A 22,500-nucleotide genomic window follows, 5' to 3' on the forward strand; every position below is an offset into this window, starting at 1 on the left:
AGAGAGAGAGAGAGAGATAGAGAGAGAGAGAGAGAGAGAGAGAGAGAGAGAGAGAGAGAGAGAGAGAGAGAGAGAGAGAGAGAGAGAGAGAGAGAGAGAGAGAGAGAGAGAGAGAGAGAGAGAGAGAGAGAGAGAGAGAGAGAGAGAGAGAGAGAGAGAGAGAGAGAGAGAGAGAGAGAGAGAGAGAGAGAGAGACATTGTGTGTGTGTTAACATGGAAGTGGCGGCACAGACGGGATGGTGCCTGACAACAACAACGACTCACGCACCATTCAAACTCGCGCGACTGCTTGCCGTTCATGACGAGGCGGAACGGGGCCTGGCACCTGCATCGCGCAAGGAATGGCATGCAGATGAATGACGTGTATGCATGTGCGTGTGTCTGGGTTTGTCGTGCTCTGTTTATCTGCACCCTTATTGTCTCGCAAGGACACAAAGGAAGACCAACAGCAAGTGACACGTGCGCACCCAGACAAAAACAAAACACACACGCACACATAGACACACAGACCTGAGCATCCTGCCAGTCACGTAGTCGCGCTTGCCGAGTTCGTTGCAGAAGCGGTTTCCGCGGGCGTCAATGAGGATTGCGCCGGACCCGCGCAGCGCCTCTGCAGCCAGCCACTTCACCTGTGACACCGATGACTTGTATTGTGAGGTGGAAACGGGAAGGGATTCCGGAGCACACATGTATCATGGCAGCAAACACACGCACAGACACAGACACAGACACAGACACAGACACAGACACAGACACAGACACAGATACAGACACAGATACACACACACACACACACACACACACACACAGACACACAGGCAAACAAACACACACGCGTGCGCGCACCTTTGCATCTGGCTTCTTTGGGTCGACGAGGCCTGTTGGGTGCACCTGCACGTACGGCAGGTCTGTTGTTGTTGCGCCAACTGCCATGGCCATCTGCACCGCGTCGCATGCACGCAGCATCATGTTGGGTCAGGAAACACCGAAACAAATGCACAGAGAGACAGCCAACAGATAGAGACAGGCGAACAAGCACACAAACAAACAAACACGAAAAAACACATGCACGCACTCACACACAAGCAAACACGCACACACACACATACACAAACAACACACACGCACACACGCACACACACCTTGATGCCGTCGCCGGTGGTGTGGGAGCCGTTTGTGGTGGGGAAGGAGGTGAGGGCTGGGAGGTTTGGAATGTCGCGCCACATGGGCAGCGCCCGCCACTGCTCCTCCACCTGCCGCAGCAGCGAGTTGTTCGTAAAGTCCGCGCCAAACCCGCCCGTGGCCAGGATGACTGCGCCGTGCTCCGTGTATGTCTTGCCCTTCTTCTCGTACTCCACGCCAATGACGCGGCCTGCATCGTCCGTCAGAAGGCGCTCCGCGCGGGCTTTGGTCACGAGGCGCGCCCGGTCCGGCTGGTGCTTGCAGGCATCCTCAAAACGCTCCATGAGCCGGTACGTGATCATCATGCCGGGAAAGCGCTCCTTACCTGGACACACAGCACAGCACAACACAGCACAGCACAGACAAGATCGGATGAAGGTGAGATCAAACAACGATCAAAGGTTAATAAGCAAGCAGGCGCAGACCAGTTCACGCATTCACCTTTGGTGGTGGGGAGGTATTTCAACAGTTGCAAGCATGCACGTGGACAGAGAGCAGACAGAGAGACAGAAACGGAGACAAGGAGACAGGGAGATAGACAGATCGACAGATGGACAGTTGGGCACGCATACACACACAGACACAGACACACACACACACACACACAGACGAGAGAGACGCATACGCACACACGCACACACGCACATACGCCACACCTCTGTGAGTGCGAGGGTATGAATGTGCGCCAAGCTGGCCAACGAGGTTGAGCTGAAGGTCAAAGGCCTCTTGGAGCCACTCCACAGCGGGCGCGCTGCCGTGCGTGAGGGCGTGGATCAAGCGTGGACGAGCCGCTGATGATATGGGAGGGGGAGGGCGGGGCGAAGGTAGCGGTTTCGTGTTGTTGTTGTTGGTTGTTGTTGTTGTTGTTGTTGTTGTTGTTGTTGTTGTTGTTGAGGGACCAGTGCGTGAGTGCGAGTGAGTGAGAAGGGTGGGTGAGAGGAAGAAGGTCGATCCCAGCGCAGGGGATGTAGTAGTAGTAGTAGTCGAACAACAAGGAAAGTGAGTCAAGCAAAGCAAGCGCCGATCCCACGGCCATACACGCACACACGCACGCACCCCGCACACACACGCACACACACATACACGCACACACGCACACACGCACACAACCATGCACACACCGCACACACACACACACACAACCATGCACACACGTGGCAGAGTACGTACATTGGCCTGCAGACTTTGTGGTGTCTGCTTCGAAGATATCTGGGGTGTCAGGGATGTTGAGCTTCTTCTGGGTCTTGGTGCCTGCACCATTGATGCCGCTTGTGGCCTTTGTGGAGTTGCCACCGCAGAAGGCGGACTTGTCCAGCAGCACCACCTTTCCACCGGCTTGTAGGACCGTGTGGGCCGCACTGTGGCCGGCAAGGCCACCGCCAACGACAATCACCCAGTCAGCTGCCGCCATCGCGCGCGTATGTGTGAATGATGTGTGTGTATGTGTGTGTATGTGTGTGTGAGTGTGTGCGTGTGCGTGAGCGATTGAGCGACAATGTGTGTGACAAGCACTCCCCTTGAGCATAATGTGCAAGTGGGATGCAATGGCGAGCTGGCTAACCACGCATTGATACGTGTGCCAACCACTGCCACCACCACACGACGAAGTAAGCAAGCAAGCAAGAAGCACGCACATCGCATCGCACATGGCCATCGCCATCATCTTCCCAACCCACTGCTGCTGCTGCTGCCTTTCATCTTGCATCTTTCACCCCTCATCTTTCGGCAGCGATCTTACCCATTTTTCCTCTTGCGCGAAAATGCCCACACCCAAAAAAGACACACAACACGTGGCACTGGCATTTCTGCCTTCCCCGTCCTCGCCGCGACTGCGACGAGACAGACCATCCATCCTCGGAATGACTTTGGCTCGGACCGTCTTCGGCTGCGCTGCGATGATGATGATGATGGTCAGTGGTGTTTGAAATGTTGTGTTGCACGCCTCGCTTGGCTCTCACGCACGTTTTTTTGTTGTTGTTTTCATTTTCTCCCCACCACCGCTTCGTATCTCTCTCGCTGTCTGTCTCTGTCTGTCTCTGTCTCTGTCTCTGTCTCTGTCTGTCTGTCTGTTTGTCTCTCTCTCTCTCTCTCTCTCCCAACTGTTTTTCCTTTCCTTTGTGGGATGGGGAATGATGGAAAACGATTCCTTCAGACGGAACGCACATTGCACATGTCGAACGTCAAATCTAATCACCATCTATCGCCTGACCCCCTTCCACTCCAGCAAGACGTATGCTATTCATCTCCTTTTGTTGTTGCCCTTGTCGTCTGTACTCTTCCTTCTTCCATTCCCTCTTTTTTTTTTTTTTTTTGCCCTTTTTCTCTCTTGAGCACGTACGTTGGTTGGATGTGATGGAAAACGATTCCATAAGACGGAACGCACATTGCACATGTCGAACGTCAAATCTAATCACCATCTATCGCCTGATCCCTAACACCATCAGGGTGCTCTTTCTCTCTATGGTCTGGCGTTTATGTTTTCCTTCACTTCTTCTTCTGTCTCCTCTCTGTTTCATCTCCCCCTCTCCCTCTCTCTTTGTGCCACTGCACCATTTTGGTGGGGGATGTGATGGAAAACGATTCCTTCAGACGGAACGCACATTGCACATGTCGAACGTCAAATCTAATCACCATCTATCGCCTGATCCCTTGTTGACCCAAAGCGTCAGTGCGCTCAACCTCTGTGTTGTGGTTCCTCGTTTAATTTGTCATCTTCTCTCTCTCTCTCTCTCTCTCTCTCTCACTCTCTCTCTCTTTCCTCCCCTAACAATGTCTTTGCCCGTGCCTGTTTTTCTCACCGCTCGCTCTCTCAGTCACACACACACACACACACACGCACATGTCTTGGGCGGCTTTGTTTCCTTTGGGAAGCAAACCAACCAACAGGAGCACACAACTTTTCCCATTTGTTGCTTTTCCCTGGTCCCAATGACTAGACCAAACCTATACCAGTTGCACTTTGTCGTGGTGTCTGGCCACTCCACCACACTGCGTCACTCTAGCAACTGACACCCATTTGCTTTCCAAGTCAACGAGACCCTCTTTCTTCACATTCTATCATTGGTTTCAAACGCTCACTCTCTGGCTCCTCGTTGCTCTGTATGTTTTCTCTTTGCTGAGCAGGAACGTGTGCAGTCCACATGAGGCCATCATACCCAAGTGGCCGCGTTGTGCGCCGCGCTGAAGCGAGGACTGATGACTTGCTCAGTGTCAACTTTACCTTTCGATTAACCATCAACGATACCACTACTGGTGTTGTTGGTGCTTTCTTTCTCTGTGACCTGTGGCGGTGTCAACAGTAAACCTTACCTCAAAGCAACACGGAGGAAAGGTGGAAAGGAGGGAAGGTGGGAAGGTGGGAAGGTGGGAAGGGGAAGCCAACAAGAGCAAAAAAAAAAAAAAGGCAGACTGACACATACACACACACACACACGCACACACACATACACACACACACACACACACACACACACACACACACATACATACACACACACACACACACACACACACACACACACACACAACAGCAATAAAACAAAACAAAAAGGAAGACGGCTGCCGAGTGTGGGACCATCATTTCGAGCACACGCCGCCGAGGACATCGGCCCCGACAGCTTCAAGCGTCAGGGGCATCGAAGCCTTGCCGCCTCGAACCCTTGACGCCAGAGTTTTCGAAATTGACAGGGGAGAAAAGAAGACTGATTTTTCGAAGTAACACTCAGCGAAAGCTTCCATATTCTCATATAGGTTCGTTTTGAGCATATAAACCTGAATGCCATCCATCCTTATTTTCCCATCCAATCACCGTCCAGAAATAAAAACACAGACAAGGAAAAACTGCTGCGCTGCACTTCTCTCAACCGCCGACCAGCACCGCACCAACTGACCAGCAAGCGAGTGAACGAACAAACACGACATGGGGCCAGCCAAGGCATTGGCGATTGTCGCCGTGCTGCTGTGCATGCTTGCCAGCGCATCGGTTGCCTTTTACGTTCCAGGTGTTGCGCCACAGGACTTTGCAGATGGAGACACCGTGGAAATCAAGGTGTGTATGGTGTGTGTGGTGTGGTGTGGTTTGTGTGTGTGTGGTGGTTGCGTTGTGTGTGTGCGTGTGGTTTGCTGCGTTGTGTGTGTTGTGGTGTGTGTGGTTGCGTTGTGTGTGTGGTGGAAGCATGCTTGTCCCTCCGTCCCTGTCGGTTCGTCTCTGCCCCCGCCCCCTTCTCTCTTTCTCTTTGTCATGAGTGCACGCTACGCTGGTGCATGAATGCACTTTCCACAGCAACACGCACCGCACAACTGTCGGCGCTCAACCATTGGCCCCTCCCTGCCTCGTTCACACACACACACACGCACACACACTCTGCATCTATGCTTTCTTGTGCCATCTGCAGTCGGTCAAGATGACCAGCAGTAAGCGACCAAAGCTGCCCTACCCGTACTACTACCTGCCGTTCTGCCGCCCTTTGAAGATGAAGAACTCCAGAGAAAACTTGGGTGAAGTGCTCCGCGGCGACCGCATCACCAACACCCCATACGAGGTGCGTTGTGTATTCCACCCCTGTGCCTTGTGAGATGCGTGTTCCGGTGCTTTGGTGTGCACGCTGCCCCTCGTCTGCTCCCTGTTGACACCCACTGCTTCGATTCCTTCCGCTTCTGGTGACTTTGTCGCCCGTTTTGCGTCATGGTCGCCACTAGTCCTTCATTGCCCCCTCTTGTCCTCGTTAACATCCCACCACACCACGTGATATCCATCTGGCTTGACCCGCCATTCACACCAACCCTCTGCTCGCTGCCTGCACACGCCACAGCTGCACATGAACCAGAACGTGTCCTGCCGCCTGCTGTGCCGCGGCGAGAAGTACGTTGAGAAGAGCTACACAAAGGCGCAGATCCACCGCTTTGAGAAGTTTATTCGCGGCGAGTACCGCGTGCACTGGTACGGTCACAAAGCCAGGCAGTGCGCCTGTGTGTGTGTGTGTGTGTGTGTGTGTGTGTGTGTGTGTGTGTGTGTGTGTGCCTGTGTGTGTGTGCCTGTGTGTGTGTGTGTGCCTGCGCGTGTGTGAGTGTGTGAGTGAGTGAGTGTGTGTGTGTGTGTGTGTATGTGTGCTACTTGGCAATCGTTCCGTCGCGCCGACTGCAACCTGCTTCTTTTAATCACACACACACACGCGCGCGCGCGCGTGCTGCAGGATCATGGACAACCTCCCAGCCGCCACCCGCGTTGAGTATGACGACACGGTGCGTGCGTGCATATGTGTGTGTGTGTGTGTATGTGTGGATTGTCCGGAAGTGTTCCGATGAAAAACCACAACCATCTTCATGCTTGCATTTATTGCACACGTTGTGTCGTCTCACTGCTGCTGGACGTGCTCGTTTCTGTGCGTGCGTGTGTGTGCGTGTGCATGTGTGCGTGTGCGTGCAGGTCAAGTACATCCGCGGATATCCTGTTGGCTTCGTCGACCCCACCATCGTCAGTTGGGCTGCAGGCTGTGCACTGTTTTGTGAAGTATAGGACAGAGAGAGCCGTCGTGTCTCGTGGTGATTTGTTTAGAAACCAGTCTCTAACTTGGGCTGCATGCCCCCAACGTTTCCTCACACGGCCTCCTGACGTTGTTTTTTTCTTTTTTCTTCCTTCTGCCCCCCCCCCCTTCTGTTTTTGTTGTTGTGGCTGGTGCTCTTGTGTATGTGTTCCAGGGCACGCATATCTTCAACCACGTTACCATTGTTGGCAAAATCCACCCCGGCAGCCACGAGGGCACGTGAGTGGGTTGTGTGCGTATATTTGTGTATGTGTGTGCATGTGTATATGTGTATATGCTCCCTCATTTTCAATTGCTGTCGCGAGTGGATAGCGCCAAGTTCACACACACACACACACACACACACACACACACACACACACACACACACACACACACACACACACACACACACACACACACACACACACACACACACACACACACACACACACTTGTGACTTGCAGGCACCGGATTGTTGGGTTTGAGGTGCGGGCACGAAGCGTGGATGTGTCGCGGTATGAGGGCAACCCATCCGACCCCAATGACATGTCGTGCAAGGTCAAGCCCGTCACCACGGAGCACGGTGGCCTTGTCCTCGACTCGGCTTCAAGTGAGTGGCGCGCACGTGCCCCCCCCCCCTGATATGTCGTTGGGTATGCTTCGCTGCTTCTGTATCGTCAGTTCACTGCACGTGTGTGTGCATTTGTCTCGTGTGGCTGCGCTGCCATGAACTGTGATATCATTGCACCATCTGCCCCTCGCATCTCCCCCCGTTCACCCGTTGACCCCCTTCCCCTTGCCAACCACTCCAACCCATCCATCCACCTGCTCGCCAGTGACGGACGACCGCAAGAAGCCGATTGTGTGGTCGTACAGCGTGCAGTGGGAGCCAAGCGACATTGCCTGGGCCTCGCGCTGGGACACCTATCTCAGCGCAGACGACCCGGAGATCCACTGGTTCTCCATCGTCAACTCCCTCGTCACCGTCATATTCCTCTCCGGTGCGTTTGCTTGTTTTGTGTGTGTGTGTATGTGTGTTTGTGTGTCTGTACGTTTGATGTCTGTGTGCGTTTCTCTCCGTTTCTGGTTGTGATGTAGACACCCCTTCTTCACTGTTGCAACCTGCTCACCCCACCTCTGTGACTCCCTCTCCACCCCCCGTTCCCCCTCCCCACTTCCTGCCACGGTCGCCAGGCATCCTTGCGTTCATCATGGTGCGCACGCTGCGGCGCGACATTGCCAAGTACAACGAGGAGGACAAGGAGGAGGCTCTTGAGCAGACCGGCTGGAAACTTGTCCACGGCGACGTCTTCAGGCCTCCAAAGCGCGCCTTCTGGTGGGAATACTCCCCATGCTGTTACTGGCAGTGGTGGTTGTGGTGGTTGTGGTGTTGATGGTGGCTGAATTGAACACTTGATGATGCACGTTTGTGATACTCGCATTGCTCCTTCTCCTCTACTTCCTTCAACCAAATACACACACACACATTCACACACATTCACATTCACACACACATTCACACACACACACACACACTCTCTCTCTCAACCAACGCCCCTCCCCCCTCAGGCTGTCTGTGATCTACGGGACCGGCGTGCAGCTGCTGTGCATGGTTGCGCTGTCCATTTGCCTGGCAATGCTTGGCATGCTGTCGCCTGCGAGCCGCGGCAGCCTCACGACTGCTGCCATCCTCCTCTTCGTCTTCTTCGGGTGCGTGCATGCGTGCGTGCGCCATGAGTGTCTTGTTCACGTTCCTGTGCTGTGGCTTGCTCTCAACATCTGTGCATCTCCCTCTGTCTTCCCTTTTTCGCTCTCACTTTTCCTCTCTCCTCTCTACCAGTCACAACACCAATAACTCACCACCACTAACTCACCACCACCGCCACCCCTGTGTTTGTGTCTTGGCTGCGGTGCACACACACCAGCGTGATTGGCGGTTACTACGGCGCTCGCCTGTACAAGACGCTCAAGGGCCAGAACTGGAAGCGCGCCGCCTTCACCACCGCCACGTTCCTGCCCACCGTTGTCTTTGGGGTGTGCTTTGTGCTCAACTTCTTCATCTGGGGTGAGAAGTCGTCGGGCGCTGTGCCCTTCACCACCATGATTGCCCTCGTCCTCCTCTGGTTCGGCATCTCCGTCCCGCTCGTCTTTGTCGGATACTTCTTTGGATTCCGCAAGAAGGTTGGCTGCTGCCTTTGCTGTCGTGGGGCGAGCGAGAGAGGGGGAGTGGGAGTGGGAGTGTTGTGAATGTTGTAGTTGCGATGACAAGAAAAGAGAGGGGGTGTGCTCTAGAGTGGCATGTGTCGGAAGCGTGTCTCGAGCAATTGCCAAGCAACAGTATGTCCTCTTATGTTGCTCAGCCGCGTCCATATCTCACACATATGCCATGCACTCCATCCCCTTCCCCCCCCCCCCACTCCATGATGTGCTATGACGTTGCACAGGCGTACGAGCATCCCGTAACAACGAACCAGATCCCACGCCAGGTGCCGGATCAAGTCTGGTACATGCACCCAGCAGTCAGCATGTTGCTTGCAGGCATCCTCCCCTTTGGCGCCGTCTTCATCGAGCTCTTCTTCATCCTCAACGTCAGGGCATATGTGCGCGCGTGTGCGTGTCTTTGTTTGTTTGTGTGTGTGTGCTGACTTCAATTGTCGAATCAATTCTTTGCCTTCAACCTCGCCTTGCTCATCACTTTGCACACACACACACACACACACACACACACACACACACACACACACACACACACACACACACACACACACACACACACACACGGAACGCGCGCACTGCCCAATCTGTCATGGCAGGCGCTGTGGGACAACCAGTACTACTACCTGTTTGGCTTTCTCTTCCTCGTGTTCATCATCCTGATCATGTCATGCGCCGAGATTGCCATTGTCATGACATACCTGCAGCTGTGCGCGGAGGACTACCACTGGTGGTGGAGGTCATTTGTGGTGTCGGGCGGCTCCGCCATCTACGTGTTTCTGTACTCCATCTTCTACTTCTCCACCAAACTTGATGTTGACGACGGCGTCTCGACGCTGCTCTACTTTGGGTACACCGGCCTCATGGTCTTTACCTTCTGGATCCTCACAGGTATTTGTGTGTTTGTTGCGATAGTTTGCGTGTTTGTGTTGTGTTGTGTTGTGTTCCTGTGCGTTTGTTGTTTGCTTGTTTGCGTGTATGTCCGCTGAACTGCAGTAAAGCACATCATGCCCACTTGGCCATTGTTGACTGACTCGTCGCTCACGCCGCGTGCTTGCTCGCTTGCGCCTCGCGATCATTCCCACACTCCAAGGCACGGTTGGCTTCATTGCCACATACTGGTTCACGAAGAAGATCTATGGCTCCATCAAGATTGATTAGGCGGCCCCCTGTCCACAACACCAGCAACGACAACACCACCAGCACAACAATGCCAACACATTACGGCAGCACTTTGTGTGTACTTGTTTCGCCCCTCTTCCCCTCGTGCATATGTGAGTGTGGAGACGTTTTGTGGCGAGTGCACAATAAAACCCGGTTCACGTCTGCGTGTGTACTGCTGTAATTACATTGGCGTCCCTTTGAGAAAAGACGCAAAACAAAATGGTGAAGCAACGAAAAAGAGGCAACAACAACACAGCCCTCCTTCCACAGATGAAAAAGCCACAACAATTCAAGCGATCTAACAAACCAACACCCGCACTCGCTTGCTTGATTGCTTGCAAACACACACGTACGCAAGTGCATCTGCTCGCATGCACGTGTGTGTGCGTGTGTGCCAAACAGCGACACCGATCAATCACACGAGTGAATAAGCACGACACGACATGGTACAGCTGAACAGAAACGGGGATGGGGATGCCTATTGTGCCTCCTGCTTCTTTGCAACAATGGATGCCACGTTCGCCTTGTTGTTCACATCAGCCAGCGTTGCAAGCATTCCTCCCTCCTGTTGACGCATTCGTGGAGTCGGAGCACATATGAGCCAGCGAGTGAGCAAGAATGGGAGGTGAAAAGATGGATGGAAGAAGGGATAGACATGTTGGCGATGAAGCGTGCGTCCACTCCGAATTAGCAGCACGATGAAGATGACGCTCCGTCAACACAACACGCAGACACACACAGACACACATGCAGACACACACGCACACATACACACACCTTTGTAACGACGATGGTGAGTTTAGTGTGGGCCGCACCCTCCTTGGATGCATCGAGGTCCTTGAGCCCGAAGCGAGCAACCTCCTTCACGGCGTCACCATCAACCTCGCCCAGCACCTGTTGGTGCACACGCAATTAGGGGGAGGGGGCGGTGGTGTGAGGGGTAGGTAGTTGGCGCAGCAGACATGGATGAAGAAGGGAGTGGTTGAACAAACAACAAACAACAAACAACAAACAACAGAAACAAAGAACGCAAACGCACAAGTAAACGCGCGAACGAGCACACGAACGCATGCATAAACGCACGAACAAACGAAGGAACACACGAACAAACGAAGGAACACACGAACACATGAACAAACGAAGGACTGAATGAATGAATGAATGAAGGACTGAATGAATGAATGAATCATCAAATCAGCCCAAACAACCCAAGCGACCAGGCAGATTTGTACTTGGTCGTACCACGTGCATGGAGGTAGCGCCCGGTTGGCAGGCGAGCGGGAATGTTGCACGGATTGGAACCGGTGTTCCCTTGGGCAGCAGCACCTGTTGGCAGTCGGAGCACGAGGGGGGGGGGCGAGGGAGGGGGCAGAATGTGAGCTTAGGGAGAGGAAGGAATGAAAATGCATTTCAATTCACACACACATACATACACACACATGCATACATACACACACACACACAACACAACACAGAGCAGCGAGCCAACCTTGTGTTGCGTTGGGCCCATCATGACGGCGATGGCCTTTGCCAGTCCGTCGGCCTCAAGTGTGCACGCGTCCGTGAGACTGTCCTCCCGTGTGTTGGCGTGGCTGTGGCGAAGCGCAACAGCAAAGCCTTCCTTTGCGGCCCCAATCGCCACCACGTCGCTGCCGGGGATGTGTGTGCGCACGCGATCGGGGAACTTGCTCTCCACGGCGCGGCGGATGGTCAGCAGTTGCGAGCAGCCGCCATGAAGCAGCACCTGCAATGGGGTTGACGGGCAGCGGGATGGGATATGTGTGCGTGCGTGCGTGTGCGTGCGTGTGTGTGCGTGTGTGTGTGTGTGTGTGTGTGTGTGAGGGATGAGCGGATGAGACAATGGGATTGGAATAAAGTCAGACCGTGTTGGGAGAAGAAGGAGTGACTGTTTGTCCCCACTGTTGCCACCGCACCAATACGAGAGCGACATGAGATGGTGGTGGTGCGTGTACCGTTGTGATGTCATTGGCGGTGATGCCGCACGACTTCAGCAGCTCGTCGATCATGCCAACAAACTTGCGGGTGATGGCGCCAGAGAGGCCCTCAAACCGCGCACTGCACACACGAGCACACGCCAACACCATCAGTCGTGGAATGATGGAGGTGGAGAGGGGTGAGTGTGCGCGAGTCAAAGGAGGGTGTGCATCTGGAGACGCAGGGTCCAAACGCACGTTGAAGGGCTCACTACTCAATCCGAACCAACAAACACCAATCCCAAACACAAACCCCAACAATCAAAGAATCAAACAAGCACAATGCAACGCGAGCAGCCTCACCGCTGCACGGAGCAGTGGAGATCCATTCCTTCAAAGAGCGACTCGACGGACGCAATGGCCGTCTCTGTGACCGAGAGCGTTTTTTTCACTGTATCGGCGGCGGTTTTCAGCTTCAGCATGGAACGCTTCTCGTCAGTCACGTCCATGCGCGTTTTCCTGGCACAGGCGAACACGCAGCAGTACAGAGAGGGGGGGGGGTATTGTGAGTGTGAAGTGGTTTGCACGAGGGGCGGCGAGACACGCAGGCACGCACGCAGGCAGGCACGCACGCAGGCAGGCACGCACGCATGCACGCACGCACGCACCCACGCACGCACGCGGGCTCACAGACAAAAGACAAACACACACACACATACACGCACGCACGCACGCACACACACAGGCTGACAGACAGAAGATAAGCACAGACACACATACACACGCACACAGACACACAGCAAACTACAGCAATGAGAGGCAGCATGAGGGGTGCGTGCTCACTTCTTGAACTCGTTTGCGAGGATGGAGACGGTGACGTCATCGTATTTGTCGCCAGAAACGTCGCGTGTGGACCGGGAGTCCAGTACCTCAAAAAGGCCAGCAGTCGACTGCACAACAGCCATCGTCGTCTGATCCCACCAGACGCACGTGGTTGTTTGTTTGTTTGTTTGCATGTCAGTGAGAGGCGTGAGGGATTGGGACAATCGCAGGCGCATGACGCAAGGTGGAAAGATCAAGATCAACACGGACAGCCCACGTAGAGAAACAAACAAACAAACACACACAAACAAACACACACAAACAAACACACAACAAACAAACAAACAAACAAACAAACAAACAAACAAACAAACAAACAAACAAACAAACAAACAAACAAACAAACGCCGTACCCGTGAACCGCCGACGTCAATGACGAGGTTGAGGGAGGCGACGTGGCTGTGGCTCTCCGGGTCCTGCTCAATGTCGTACGCCATCAGCGCCGCCGCGGGCTCAGAGATGAACCGCGACACATGCAGCCCAGCGAGCTTGCACGCGCGCCTTGGGTGGTGGTGGTGGGGTGGAGAGGGGGGGGAGGAGGAGCACAGGGTGGTGGTGGTGGTGATGGTGGTGTTGGTGTGGTGTGTGTTTGCGGGGTGAGATTGTGTTGCGTGACGCCGTCGAGGTGCTAGCGTGTGCGAAAAGGTTGCTCCAGTTGAAGTGGTTGTCGTGGTTAACAAGCACACAAAAACACGAGGAGCGAAAACGGCACAAATCATGACAACACATGCAGATGCACATGTAATGTGGTACTCTGCGAAACTTACCGCATGTCAGTCTTCCACGCCTCTGTTGCGTCAAGCGGAACGGTAATGACGACACCAGGCAGATCTTGCACCTGCAACAGCACACGATTCGATGGGGTGGTGGCGGTGACACATCGCCCGCGTGCATGAGCCACACAGAAACTGAAGGTAGTGGTACCACTTGTTTCAACCAAAACACGAAACCAAACGGCATGCGCTGATGCACAAAACGCAACTGAGACAAACACGCTTTGTGTTGTGTGTGTGTGTGCGCGTGTGTGTGTGTGTGCTAGGGGGTGCTGACGGTACCTGTGTCTGCGCCGTGGCCTTTGCCTCCTTGAGGATGTGGGAAACAATCTCGGTGCACTCGTAGACCTTGGACTCGCCAATCTGAAAGCCAACGGCTCCGTCCTGATACGATGGCACACACAGGCACACCAAGCGCGATGTTAGTAAGCGCCGTGCGCATTTAGATATGGCAGGCGCAGACGCATGATCACACACATACGCAATTGTGCAAACGTACACATAGACACACAATTTCACACACGCACAGACACAAAGGGATCCATCCACAAAATACACACAATTTCACACACAGACACATGCACAGCACACATACACGTGCACGTAGACACGGGATTTGCACGTGACAAGAAGCACACCTTGCTCTCCACGATGGGTGCATACTTGAGCTCCTTGCACAGTTCTTGGGTGGCTGCGTCGCTGAATCTGAAAGGCACCATGGCAGAAGCAAGATATGAGATGGCCACCGATATCATTACAGCATTACTTGTTGAGCACACACAACACAATCACACAGACGCGTGTACAGGGAAGCACGGATCACACTCACTTCCTGCCGAGGAAGGTGGATGGTCTGACGATGGTTGATCTGAAGTTGCGCACCATACGCTGCTTTGCGGGAGCGCCGACGAGCTCTTCGTTGTCGTGGAAGGACACAATACAGGGTGTGCCACGCTGACCAGCAGCGTTTGCCACGACATCGGCTCGGTTATCCTATCATTGTTGTATTTCAGCACAGGGAGCGTTGAGAGGTGTGGGATGAGTGTGTGTGAGTGAGCGAGAGGGAAGGGAAAGAGGGGGGAGATGGGGGGAGTGTGTGTGAGTACATGTGTGTGAGTACATGTGTGTGAGTACATGTGTGTGTGTGAGTGTATGAGTGTGTGTATGAGTGTGTATGTGTGATTGTGTGTGTGTGACTGATTGAGGGAACAAACTGAACCTCAGTGCTGAGAACCACACGCCCAAGCACACACATACATACCCACACACATCATACAGTTACGAATGCCACTTGTCACAACCTCAAGCACACGAGCGGATGCGCACGTGTCAATCGCATCACAGCATACGCACCGAGCACACTGCGACAACGGCGGTGCTTCCGCCAACGCTGATGCCAATACCAGGCTTCATCTTCTGTGTGATCTGTGTGAAACCTTGCGTGGGGGTATATGTGTGTGTGCGTGTGTGCGTGTGTGTGTGTGGTGGTCGTGGTGGTCGTGGATCAGGATAGGAACACGCGTGCACGCGAGCGAGTGAATGGTGTGTCTTGTGTGCCTTCTTGTGCTTTTTCCTCTTGCTTTTTGTGTGAGAGCGCGCAACACGTGGTGATTTTCCAATTGCGCAGACAAATTTGGGCGGTCTGCAATTTGCAAAGCGATCCAGGAAGGACAAAACACACCACGCCAAGAAGCAAGGTGCGGGGTGGTGTGGTGTGGTGTGGTGTGGTGCATGCTTGCTCTGCTCGTCCGTCTCATCTTGAGTTGTTTGTCCTGTGTGTGTATGTGTGTGTGTGTGTGTATCCGTCGCACTCTGTATCACCCTCTGCCCTTTTGCGTCTCTTAGAGATCTCAACGCGCGCATCGGGCAAGAAGAAGACACGGCAACAAGAACACGCAACAATGCACGTGTTTGTGTTTGTGTTTGTTGACGCTGTGCACTTTGGTCTTGTTGTGCGTTTTCGATGCTGGTGCGACTGACCAGCCATGCGAGCGAGGACTGACGCCACGTCAATGCTCACTCGGTGTGCTGTGCGTTGTTGAATGCAGGGAAGCGAACCGCACGGGCGACTACAGGCTGCAGGAGGCGCAGCGTCAAGTGGGCGAGGTGAGATCTTCATCATCGTTCCGCGTATTCGGACAACACGGATTCTGGTTTTGGCGTTTTGCGCTGTGAATGATGCGCAGGCTTCGCTTCCCAGTCACAACAACATACAAAAAAGTGTGGCTGTTGGAGTGGTGCGCCTTTGCTGCCACGCTACCTCGACCACGCTGCTCCACATCCACTAACGCTTTGGATGCCTGGCTGTTTCCAGGTCCAAAATGTCATGCGTGACAACTTGACCAAAGTCATTGAGCGCGGCGAGAAGCTCGATGACCTTGATGCAAAAGCAGGTGAGAGAGTGTGTGTTTGTGTGGAGGGGGGCGTTGTGTGTGTGTGTGTGTGTGTGTGTGTGTGTGTGTGTGTGTGTGTGTGTGTGTGTGTGTGCATGTGCGTGTATGGAAGCGACCCTTTGTGCGTACGTGTGCGTGCGTGTGCGTGTGCGTGTGCGTGTGCGTGTGCGTGTACGTGTGCGTGTGCGTGTGCGTGTGCGTGTGCGTGTGTGTGTGCGTGTGCGTGTGCGTGTGTGTGTGTGTGCATGTGCGTGTATGGAAGCGACCCTTTGTGCGTACGTGTGGGATGATTGTGGTTGCTGCTTAAACACGTGGCTTGTTCCGTCGCTGCGTCTTGTGGCCTGCAGAGGATCTTGAGGCCGAGGGTCAGCGATTTCAGAACAGAGCAGGCCGTCTTCGCCGTCAAATGTGGTGGCAGAACAAGAGGGTGCGCTTGACATCACCTGTATCGATATGTGTGTGTGTGTGCTTTTTCTGTGAGCGTGCTTGCTATGCTTGTACTTGCTATGCTTGCTATGCTTGTGCTTGCTATGCTTGTACTTGCTATGCTTGTGCTTGCTGTGTGTGTGTGTGCTTGCTATATGAGTGCTTGCTGTGAGTACAGAAGTGCGTGCGTGTGCTGTTGTTCGTGTGTAGCGTGCTGTATGCACTGTGATTGCATAGTGCCGTCATTGTGCGCCACGCCCTCTTCCATGATTGTGACGCCACCACATGCCCTTTTGACCCCTGTCCCCCTATCCACCCTGACAGAACCAACTGTTGATTGGTGGTGTCATCCTTGCCATCATCGCCGTCATTGTCATCAGTACGTTGCTGATGTGTGCGCGCGCGTGTGTGCGTGCTGTGTTTGTTTCCTGTGTTGTTTTGGTACAGGCGTGTTCGTTGTGTATCTTCGTGCACACACGTAAACTGCGTCATGTCACGCCACCGTCTTTGGTTTGTTCTTGTTGAAACAGCCATCACACACCCATACCCATACACACTTTTCCCTTTGTTTATTTGCTTACGCATGTGGTTCGCCTCGCCCTGTTGTCATTCAATGCAGTCGTTGCAACTCGCTGAAGCCCGGCGCTGGGTGTGCGAGTGTTGCGTGGAAAGAGAGTGTGTGAGAGGGTCCCTTTTACGTGGGTGTACTTGATGTACGTTTGCGGCAAGCATGTGAGTGTGTGTGTGTGTGTGTGTGTTTGAGAGTTGGCAGTAGCCTTGCCAGTTTTGTTCACACGAGTTGGTTCGTGGATGGATTGATTGACTGACCGAGATGTTTTTGAGTTGCGTATTACCGTTCCACACGTGATTGTTGTTTGTTTGTCATCACCCAACAGTATTTGACTTGATTACATGTGCCTTCAGCTGGATTGTCCTTTCCGTTGTCACGACAGGCGCATCATGTGCTCTCATGCACTTGTTGCTGTTGTTGGAAGGGAGGGAGAGGAGAAATGCGTTGTTGTGCCTGTCGTGTTCACACGGAACCGCAGTCGGAAGGATGAAGGAGCAAGGAGATGAAAGGTGTTCTGTGTTGACAGAGAGGGAGGGAGAGAGAGAGAGAGAGAGAGAGAGAGAGAGAGCGCACACACACACACACACACACACACACACACACCCCGTGCCGAATTTCGTGTGTGTTTTGGCGTAATTTTCCCGATACACACCGCGACCACCAACAACGATGAACCTGCAGCCAACAGAGAGGAACCAAGGTGCGTGCGTGACCAGTGTGCTGAGTGTATGGAGTCTCAGATGAGCGTGCGTTTGTGCGGTGTTGTTGGGAAAAGCAAGGTTTGCTGGTGTGTGGTATTGTTGTTGTTCTTGCTTGATGCTGTGGGTGTGTGCTGTCCTCTTGACATGACTGAGCTCGACTGCATGCATGTATGTATGTGCACCGCTCTGTTCACTGGCCACACGCGAACGTTCGGGTGACGGCTTGCTTCCCTGCCAACTTGACGGCTTGCTTACTTCCTTGTGACCGTCGCAACACGGGCGGACAGATGCCACCGTGTATGTCGGTGGCCTTGACGACCGCGCAACCGAGAGTCTCCTGTGGGAGCTCTTCCAACAGGCCGGCCCTGTTGGTGCGTCTCGCACACGTGTTGCTGTGCATGCCAAGACTCGTGTGTGTGTGATGTGTGTTTGCGCGCTTGTGCACACAAAGCCTTCGTCTTAGCTCGCAACTACCTGCACCCACACATGCATACATTCGAAATCGCTCATTCACCCTTTCATTCATGCTCATGTGTGATTCGCGGTGTTTATAGTGAGTGTGCACATGCCCAAGGATCGCGTGACTGGGCTCCATCAGGGCTACGGGTTTGTTGAGTTTTTGGGCGAGGAGGATGCAGAATACGCACTCAAGATCATGAACATGATCAACCTTTACGGCAAGCCCATTCGCGTCAACAAGGTGTGTGTTCGTGTGTGTGTGTGTGATCGTTTGTGCGAACGTGTGTGCGTATGTGTGTGAGTATGTGCGTGCGTATGTTTTCGAACTGACTCTCTCCAGCAGTGTTCGGTGTGTCGCACGTGATGGTGATGCTGTCTTCCTCCGGTCTCTTGCTTTCACTACCCAATCATCGACATGCACGCCTACAACGCCCATACATACACACACACTCACACACACAAACACACACGCATCCACGTGTGACAGGCTGCATCACACACAAGGACACAGGACGTTGGTGCCAACCTGTACATTGGCAACCTGGTACGTGGTTGTGGGCAGGGCGTGAAGGCAACTTTCCGCTTTCTGGACCAAGCTTGTATTCACCATCTTGATTGTTGGCTGTTGCTCCATCGTATGCGCAAACACACGCACATGCACATCCTCATACGTTCATGCACGTACACACGCATACACCCATACACCCATACACAATCACACACACAATCACAATCACACACACACACACACACAATCGCACACACAATCACACAGGACCCGTCTGTGGATGAGAAATTGCTGTACGACACGTTCAGCGCATTTGGCGTCATCCTGCAGCACCCGAAGATCATGCGCGACCCCGACACGGGCGCGTCAAAGGGGTATGCCTTTGTCAACTACGCAAACTTTGAGGCGTCGGATGCCGCCATCAAGGCCATGAACGGCCAGTACCTCTGCAACCGAAACATCAACGTCACATACGCCTTCAAGAAGGACACAAAGTACGCACCCTGCTTCCAAACACATCTGCGTGTGTGTGTGTCTGTGTGTCTGTGTGTGTGTGTCTGTGTGTGTCTGTGTGCGTGTGTGTGTGTGTGTCTCTGTGTGTGTGTGTGCCTGCCTGTCTGTCTTGTCTGTCTGTGTCTGTTCGTTACGTGCACGTCAATGTGGTGAGTTTGCGCGTGTACCAGCATCGTTTCATCCCCATCACCGTCACCACCGTGGTGCAGGGGAGAGCGCCATGGGTCTGCGGCCGAGCGGCTGCTCGCTGCACAGAAGCCCGTCATCAAGACGGACCAGAAGCCCCACCAGGTACCTATTACCTGAGGGGGGGGGGAGGGATGGGTGCCTTGCTTTTGCTGGCGTGTGTGCCTGTTGACGTACGCATGCGTGTGTGCGTAAATGTATATGTGTGTATCGAGATGCGATCCAAGCATGCACACTCACCACCATCGTTTCCACCACCACCACCACCACCACCACCACCACCATCGTGATCATCATTACCATCGATCATTGTTGTCACCAGTACTTTGCGGAGAAACCGAATGCTGCGCCGACGTTCCAGCCGGGACCGCCACCAGCACAGGTGCGCATTCTCTTGCGTTGCTGTCACGCGGTTGTTTGCGCCTATGTGTGTGTGCGTGTGTGCGTATGCGTAAAGCTTCCACGACACCGCAATGTCGGCTTTGCTGATCTCTCTCTCACACACACACACACACACACACACACACACACACACACACACAACCTTAGCCCACTCTGTAACCCAATATGCATCGAACAGGCAGTTAGCTTCCAGCCCCATGAGTGGATTGGAGATCAGGACTCCCGGGAGGGTAGCTGCGATGTTGAAATACGCGATCGTTAGGCAAAGCGGAACTGGTGCTTTAGTATGTGGCCTCCTTGCGGGTCACCTGAGGCACCTTAGGGTCTACTGGCAAACCGGAATGGATACGTCACTTTTTAGCGTCTTTACCAGAGAACACAATACGAACTATCTGGGGCGTTGCTAGAGGCGGAGATGAAGCATAGCGATAAGGCCGTCAGTGATCAGTCCAACACACACACACACACACACACACACACACTCTCTCTCTCTCTCTCTCTCTCTCTCCTCCCCCCCCCCAAACACACACACGCAAACTCACTTGCACACATACATGCACCCTCTGTCCCTCTGACTTGAACCCCTCAGTGGGATGCATCTCGCAGCAGCAGCACCACCACCAGCACCACCCGCTGCCACCGCCGGCAGCACCGCCCGCCTCCTCCGCTGCTCCGCCTTCGGCCCTTCCATTCCCTCCGCCCCCTCCACGCCCAGGATTCTTCGTACGTGACACGCGCCCATGCTCGTGTGTGTGTGTGTGTGTGTGTGTGTGTGTGTGTGTGTGTGTGTGTGTGTGTGTGTGTGTGTGCACCTGCTCATTGTGACAGCCTCCGAGCTCGTATCTCCCCCCCCCACACACAATCAGCCCCAGTCTCACATGACCACTGCCACCACCATGCAACACTCCCCCTTCCCTCCTCCTCCTCCTCTGCATCATCATCATCATCATCATCATCATCATCATCAGCCACCACAGCGGCCCCCGCACGGGTTTATGCCGCCGCCACAACACGGCCGCCTCCCTCCGCGTATGCCATTCCCGCCACACATGCGGCCCCCACTCCTCTCCCGCCCGAACATGCGCGGCCCGCGTCAGGGATTCGTGCCCCCGCCACGGCCACCCATGCCTGCAAGCACGGCACCCTCGGCTGCTCCACAACGGCCACCACCTCCACAGCAGCAGCAGCAACCGCCTGCACAACAAACCCCACCACTGCAGCAACAAGAACAACAGCAGCAGCAGCAGCAGCAGCCGCCATCTGCCCCTGCTGCAAGTGCTGGTGAGGACCTGAGTGGAGAGGAGGCATACCGTCTCCGCATGCAGATGTCAATGTAGAGATGATGGGAATTGGTGGTGGGTGGTGGTGGTAGTTGATGGTGGTTGGTGGTTGGTGGTTGGTGATGACAGTCACGAATCTGCCTGTGCTTGGCCATGTTCTGTTTCGGCAGACGATGCGATGTGTTTGGTGTTTGTGTGTGTGTGTGTGTGTGTGTGTGTGTGTGTTGCGAGTGCTGTTGCGTGTATGTCAGAATGTGTGCTGTTGCATCTGTTTGCTGTAATCTCGAGTTGCTGTCCTTGCCGCTGCCCCTCTTTTCGAAGAACGCATATGGGCAGTAGGAAGTGTAACCAACGATAGCACGTGTCAAACAAAACAAAAATCAGAATACACTCGCTCTTGCGCATCCAGCACCGTAACGTATGTGGCGCTCACTCAAGGAAGAGCCCATCTATGCGCGCCTTGTGTCGAAAAGACAACCAAGGTCGCAATCAATCAATCATTCATTCGTGACATGCGAAATTGCTTACAGGTCATTTGCACACACACACACACACACACACTCACACACACACACACACACACACACACTCACACACACAGCTGTCATTGTCTGTGCGGTTGTGCAGGGCGTTTTGCCAGGGGTGTTTCCTTGACTTGATTGTCTGACGTGTCCTGTTGGCCGGATTGATGTGAATTTGCTGCATCGGCCTGTGGACGGGCGTTGGGCAGGTCTGGTTTGCTCAGCACAATGGAGTACTTGGATGCCATCTCCTCTGTCATCACACACACACACATACATACATACATACATACATACATACATACATACATACATACATACATACATACATACATACATACATACATACATACATACATACATACACACACCAGATGTGTGTTCAAGCAAGTGTGCGTCAGATTTCGCATGCCTCGTTGAATGGCATGTTGAAGCAACTGTGACAGCAACCGTGGCAGCAAACGCAACATCGCAAGCACGGCACACGTACTGTGCCCTTTGTCCAGGTTGTAGTTCATGGCCTTGAGGTCTGAGAACACGGCGTGTCGCTTGGACTTTGGCATGTGCAAGAACTCTGTGGCAAGCAAGTGAAACCATCAGCGTCAAAGCAAACCAAACGAAGTTGAGTGCAAGCTGCAATGTCATCGCTCCGCACTGCGCACGAAAAGCGGAGAACACAAACCGCACATACAAAGACGTAAAATATGCACATGGTGAGGGGAAACGGGCCACACCTTGTGCCATTGTCGTTGTGTCTTGTCGGTACACTTTGAGCGCCTTTTGAAACACAAATGTGGGTGGGATGCTTGGTAAGGAGTCCTTCTCCTCCTTGGCTGCAAGGCGTCACAACAACAAGCAGTGGATG

The 22,500-nt window shown here is 53.7% G+C and overlaps 7 protein-coding genes across 7 annotated transcripts in view; 4 read left to right on the forward strand and 3 right to left on the reverse strand.

Moving 5' to 3' along the window:
* PTSG_00874 (cytochrome b2) overlaps positions 1-2,947 on the reverse strand; it is an 8,110-nt gene extending 5,163 nt beyond the window's left edge. The window contains exons 1-7 of the mRNA XM_004998285.1: positions 2,921-2,947; positions 2,353-2,583; positions 1,839-1,973; positions 1,143-1,507; positions 847-939; positions 511-629; positions 197-325 (exon numbers count right to left, since the gene is read on the reverse strand). Of these exons, the coding sequence (XP_004998342.1) occupies positions 197-325; positions 511-629; positions 847-939; positions 1,143-1,507; positions 1,839-1,973; positions 2,353-2,583; positions 2,921-2,924 (1,076 nt within the window). The 5' untranslated portion in view covers positions 2,925-2,947. The remainder of the gene's footprint in view (positions 1-196; positions 326-510; positions 630-846; positions 940-1,142; positions 1,508-1,838; positions 1,974-2,352; positions 2,584-2,920) is intronic.
* A 419-nt stretch (positions 2,948-3,366) lies between these two features.
* Positions 3,367-4,503, forward strand: PTSG_11653 (uncharacterized protein). The gene has a single exon (XM_004998286.1). It carries the CDS (start codon positions 3,415-3,417, stop codon positions 4,189-4,191), a length of 777 nt encoding a protein of 258 aa, XP_004998343.1. The 5' UTR covers positions 3,367-3,414; the 3' UTR covers positions 4,192-4,503.
* Positions 4,504-4,993: 490 nt separating this feature from the next.
* Positions 4,994-10,314, forward strand: PTSG_00875 (transmembrane 9 superfamily member 4). The gene is made up of 14 exons (XM_004998287.1): positions 4,994-5,230; positions 5,577-5,723; positions 5,994-6,121; positions 6,375-6,423; positions 6,608-6,655; positions 6,880-6,944; positions 7,173-7,318; positions 7,545-7,709; positions 7,903-8,044; positions 8,278-8,418; positions 8,634-8,889; positions 9,153-9,296; positions 9,522-9,813; positions 10,016-10,314. Exons 1-14 carry the CDS (start codon positions 5,102-5,104, stop codon positions 10,081-10,083), a joined length of 1,920 nt encoding a protein of 639 aa, XP_004998344.1. The 5' UTR covers positions 4,994-5,101; the 3' UTR covers positions 10,084-10,314.
* Positions 10,315-10,564: 250 nt separating this feature from the next.
* PTSG_00876 (uncharacterized protein) lies at positions 10,565-15,088 on the reverse strand (the record flags this gene model as incomplete). Its single annotated transcript, XM_004998288.1, has 13 exons — positions 10,565-10,651; positions 10,864-10,980; positions 11,329-11,412; positions 11,576-11,830; positions 12,060-12,162; positions 12,384-12,539; positions 12,864-12,991; positions 13,256-13,403; positions 13,670-13,740; positions 13,958-14,059; positions 14,314-14,380; positions 14,505-14,668; positions 15,029-15,088. 13 exons carry the CDS (start codon positions 15,086-15,088, stop codon positions 10,565-10,567), a joined length of 1,542 nt encoding a protein of 513 aa, XP_004998345.1.
* Positions 15,089-15,301: 213 nt separating this feature from the next.
* On the forward strand, positions 15,302-17,423 carry PTSG_00877 (uncharacterized protein). The gene is made up of 7 exons (XM_004998289.1): positions 15,302-15,372; positions 15,521-15,578; positions 15,724-15,781; positions 15,990-16,068; positions 16,416-16,495; positions 16,819-16,873; positions 17,114-17,423. Coding segments are annotated over exons 2-7 (291 nt in total). The 5' UTR covers positions 15,302-15,372; positions 15,521-15,576; the 3' UTR covers positions 17,131-17,423.
* A 285-nt stretch (positions 17,424-17,708) lies between these two features.
* Positions 17,709-20,096, forward strand: PTSG_00878 (splicing factor 3b; the record flags this gene model as incomplete). The annotated part of the gene is made up of 8 exons (XM_004998290.1): positions 17,709-17,765; positions 18,054-18,137; positions 18,321-18,466; positions 18,713-18,769; positions 19,001-19,227; positions 19,456-19,537; positions 19,755-19,814; positions 20,013-20,096. Exons 1-8 carry the CDS (start codon positions 17,735-17,737, stop codon positions 20,094-20,096), a joined length of 771 nt encoding a protein of 256 aa, XP_004998347.1. The 5' UTR covers positions 17,709-17,734.
* Positions 20,097-21,443: 1,347 nt separating this feature from the next.
* PTSG_00879 (uncharacterized protein) overlaps positions 21,444-22,500 on the reverse strand; it is a 1,348-nt gene continuing 291 nt past the window's right edge. Inside the window, exons 2-4 of the mRNA XM_004998291.1 lie at positions 22,370-22,468; positions 22,126-22,209; positions 21,444-21,888 (exon numbers count right to left, since the gene is read on the reverse strand). Of these exons, the coding sequence (XP_004998348.1) occupies positions 21,719-21,888; positions 22,126-22,209; positions 22,370-22,468 (353 nt within the window). The 3' untranslated portion in view covers positions 21,444-21,718. The remainder of the gene's footprint in view (positions 21,889-22,125; positions 22,210-22,369; positions 22,469-22,500) is intronic.

Source organism: Salpingoeca rosetta (genome assembly GCF_000188695.1).
Source record: "Salpingoeca rosetta unplaced genomic scaffold supercont1.2, whole genome shotgun sequence".
In the NCBI taxonomy this organism is placed as follows: domain Eukaryota; class Choanoflagellata; order Craspedida; family Salpingoecidae; genus Salpingoeca; species Salpingoeca rosetta.

Coding starts and splice junctions, on each gene's coding strand:
- PTSG_11653 (XM_004998286.1), top strand. CDS start 3,415: ATGCTATTCATCTCCTTTTGTTGTTGCCCTTGTCGTCTGTACTCTTCC.
- PTSG_00875 (XM_004998287.1), top strand. CDS start 5,102: ATGGGGCCAGCCAAGGCATTGGCGATTGTCGCCGTGCTGCTGTGCATG. Junction 5,231..5,576: donor GAGACACCGTGGAAATCAAG/GTGTGTATGGTG, acceptor TGCCATCTGCAG/TCGGTCAAGATGACCAGCAG. Junction 9,814..10,015: donor TACCTTCTGGATCCTCACAG/GTATTTGTGTGT, acceptor CCACACTCCAAG/GCACGGTTGGCTTCATTGCC.
- PTSG_00877 (XM_004998289.1), top strand. Junction 15,782..15,989: donor CGCAGCGTCAAGTGGGCGAG/GTGAGATCTTCA, acceptor GGCTGTTTCCAG/GTCCAAAATGTCATGCGTGA. Junction 16,069..16,415: donor TGACCTTGATGCAAAAGCAG/GTGAGAGAGTGT, acceptor TGTGGCCTGCAG/AGGATCTTGAGGCCGAGGGT.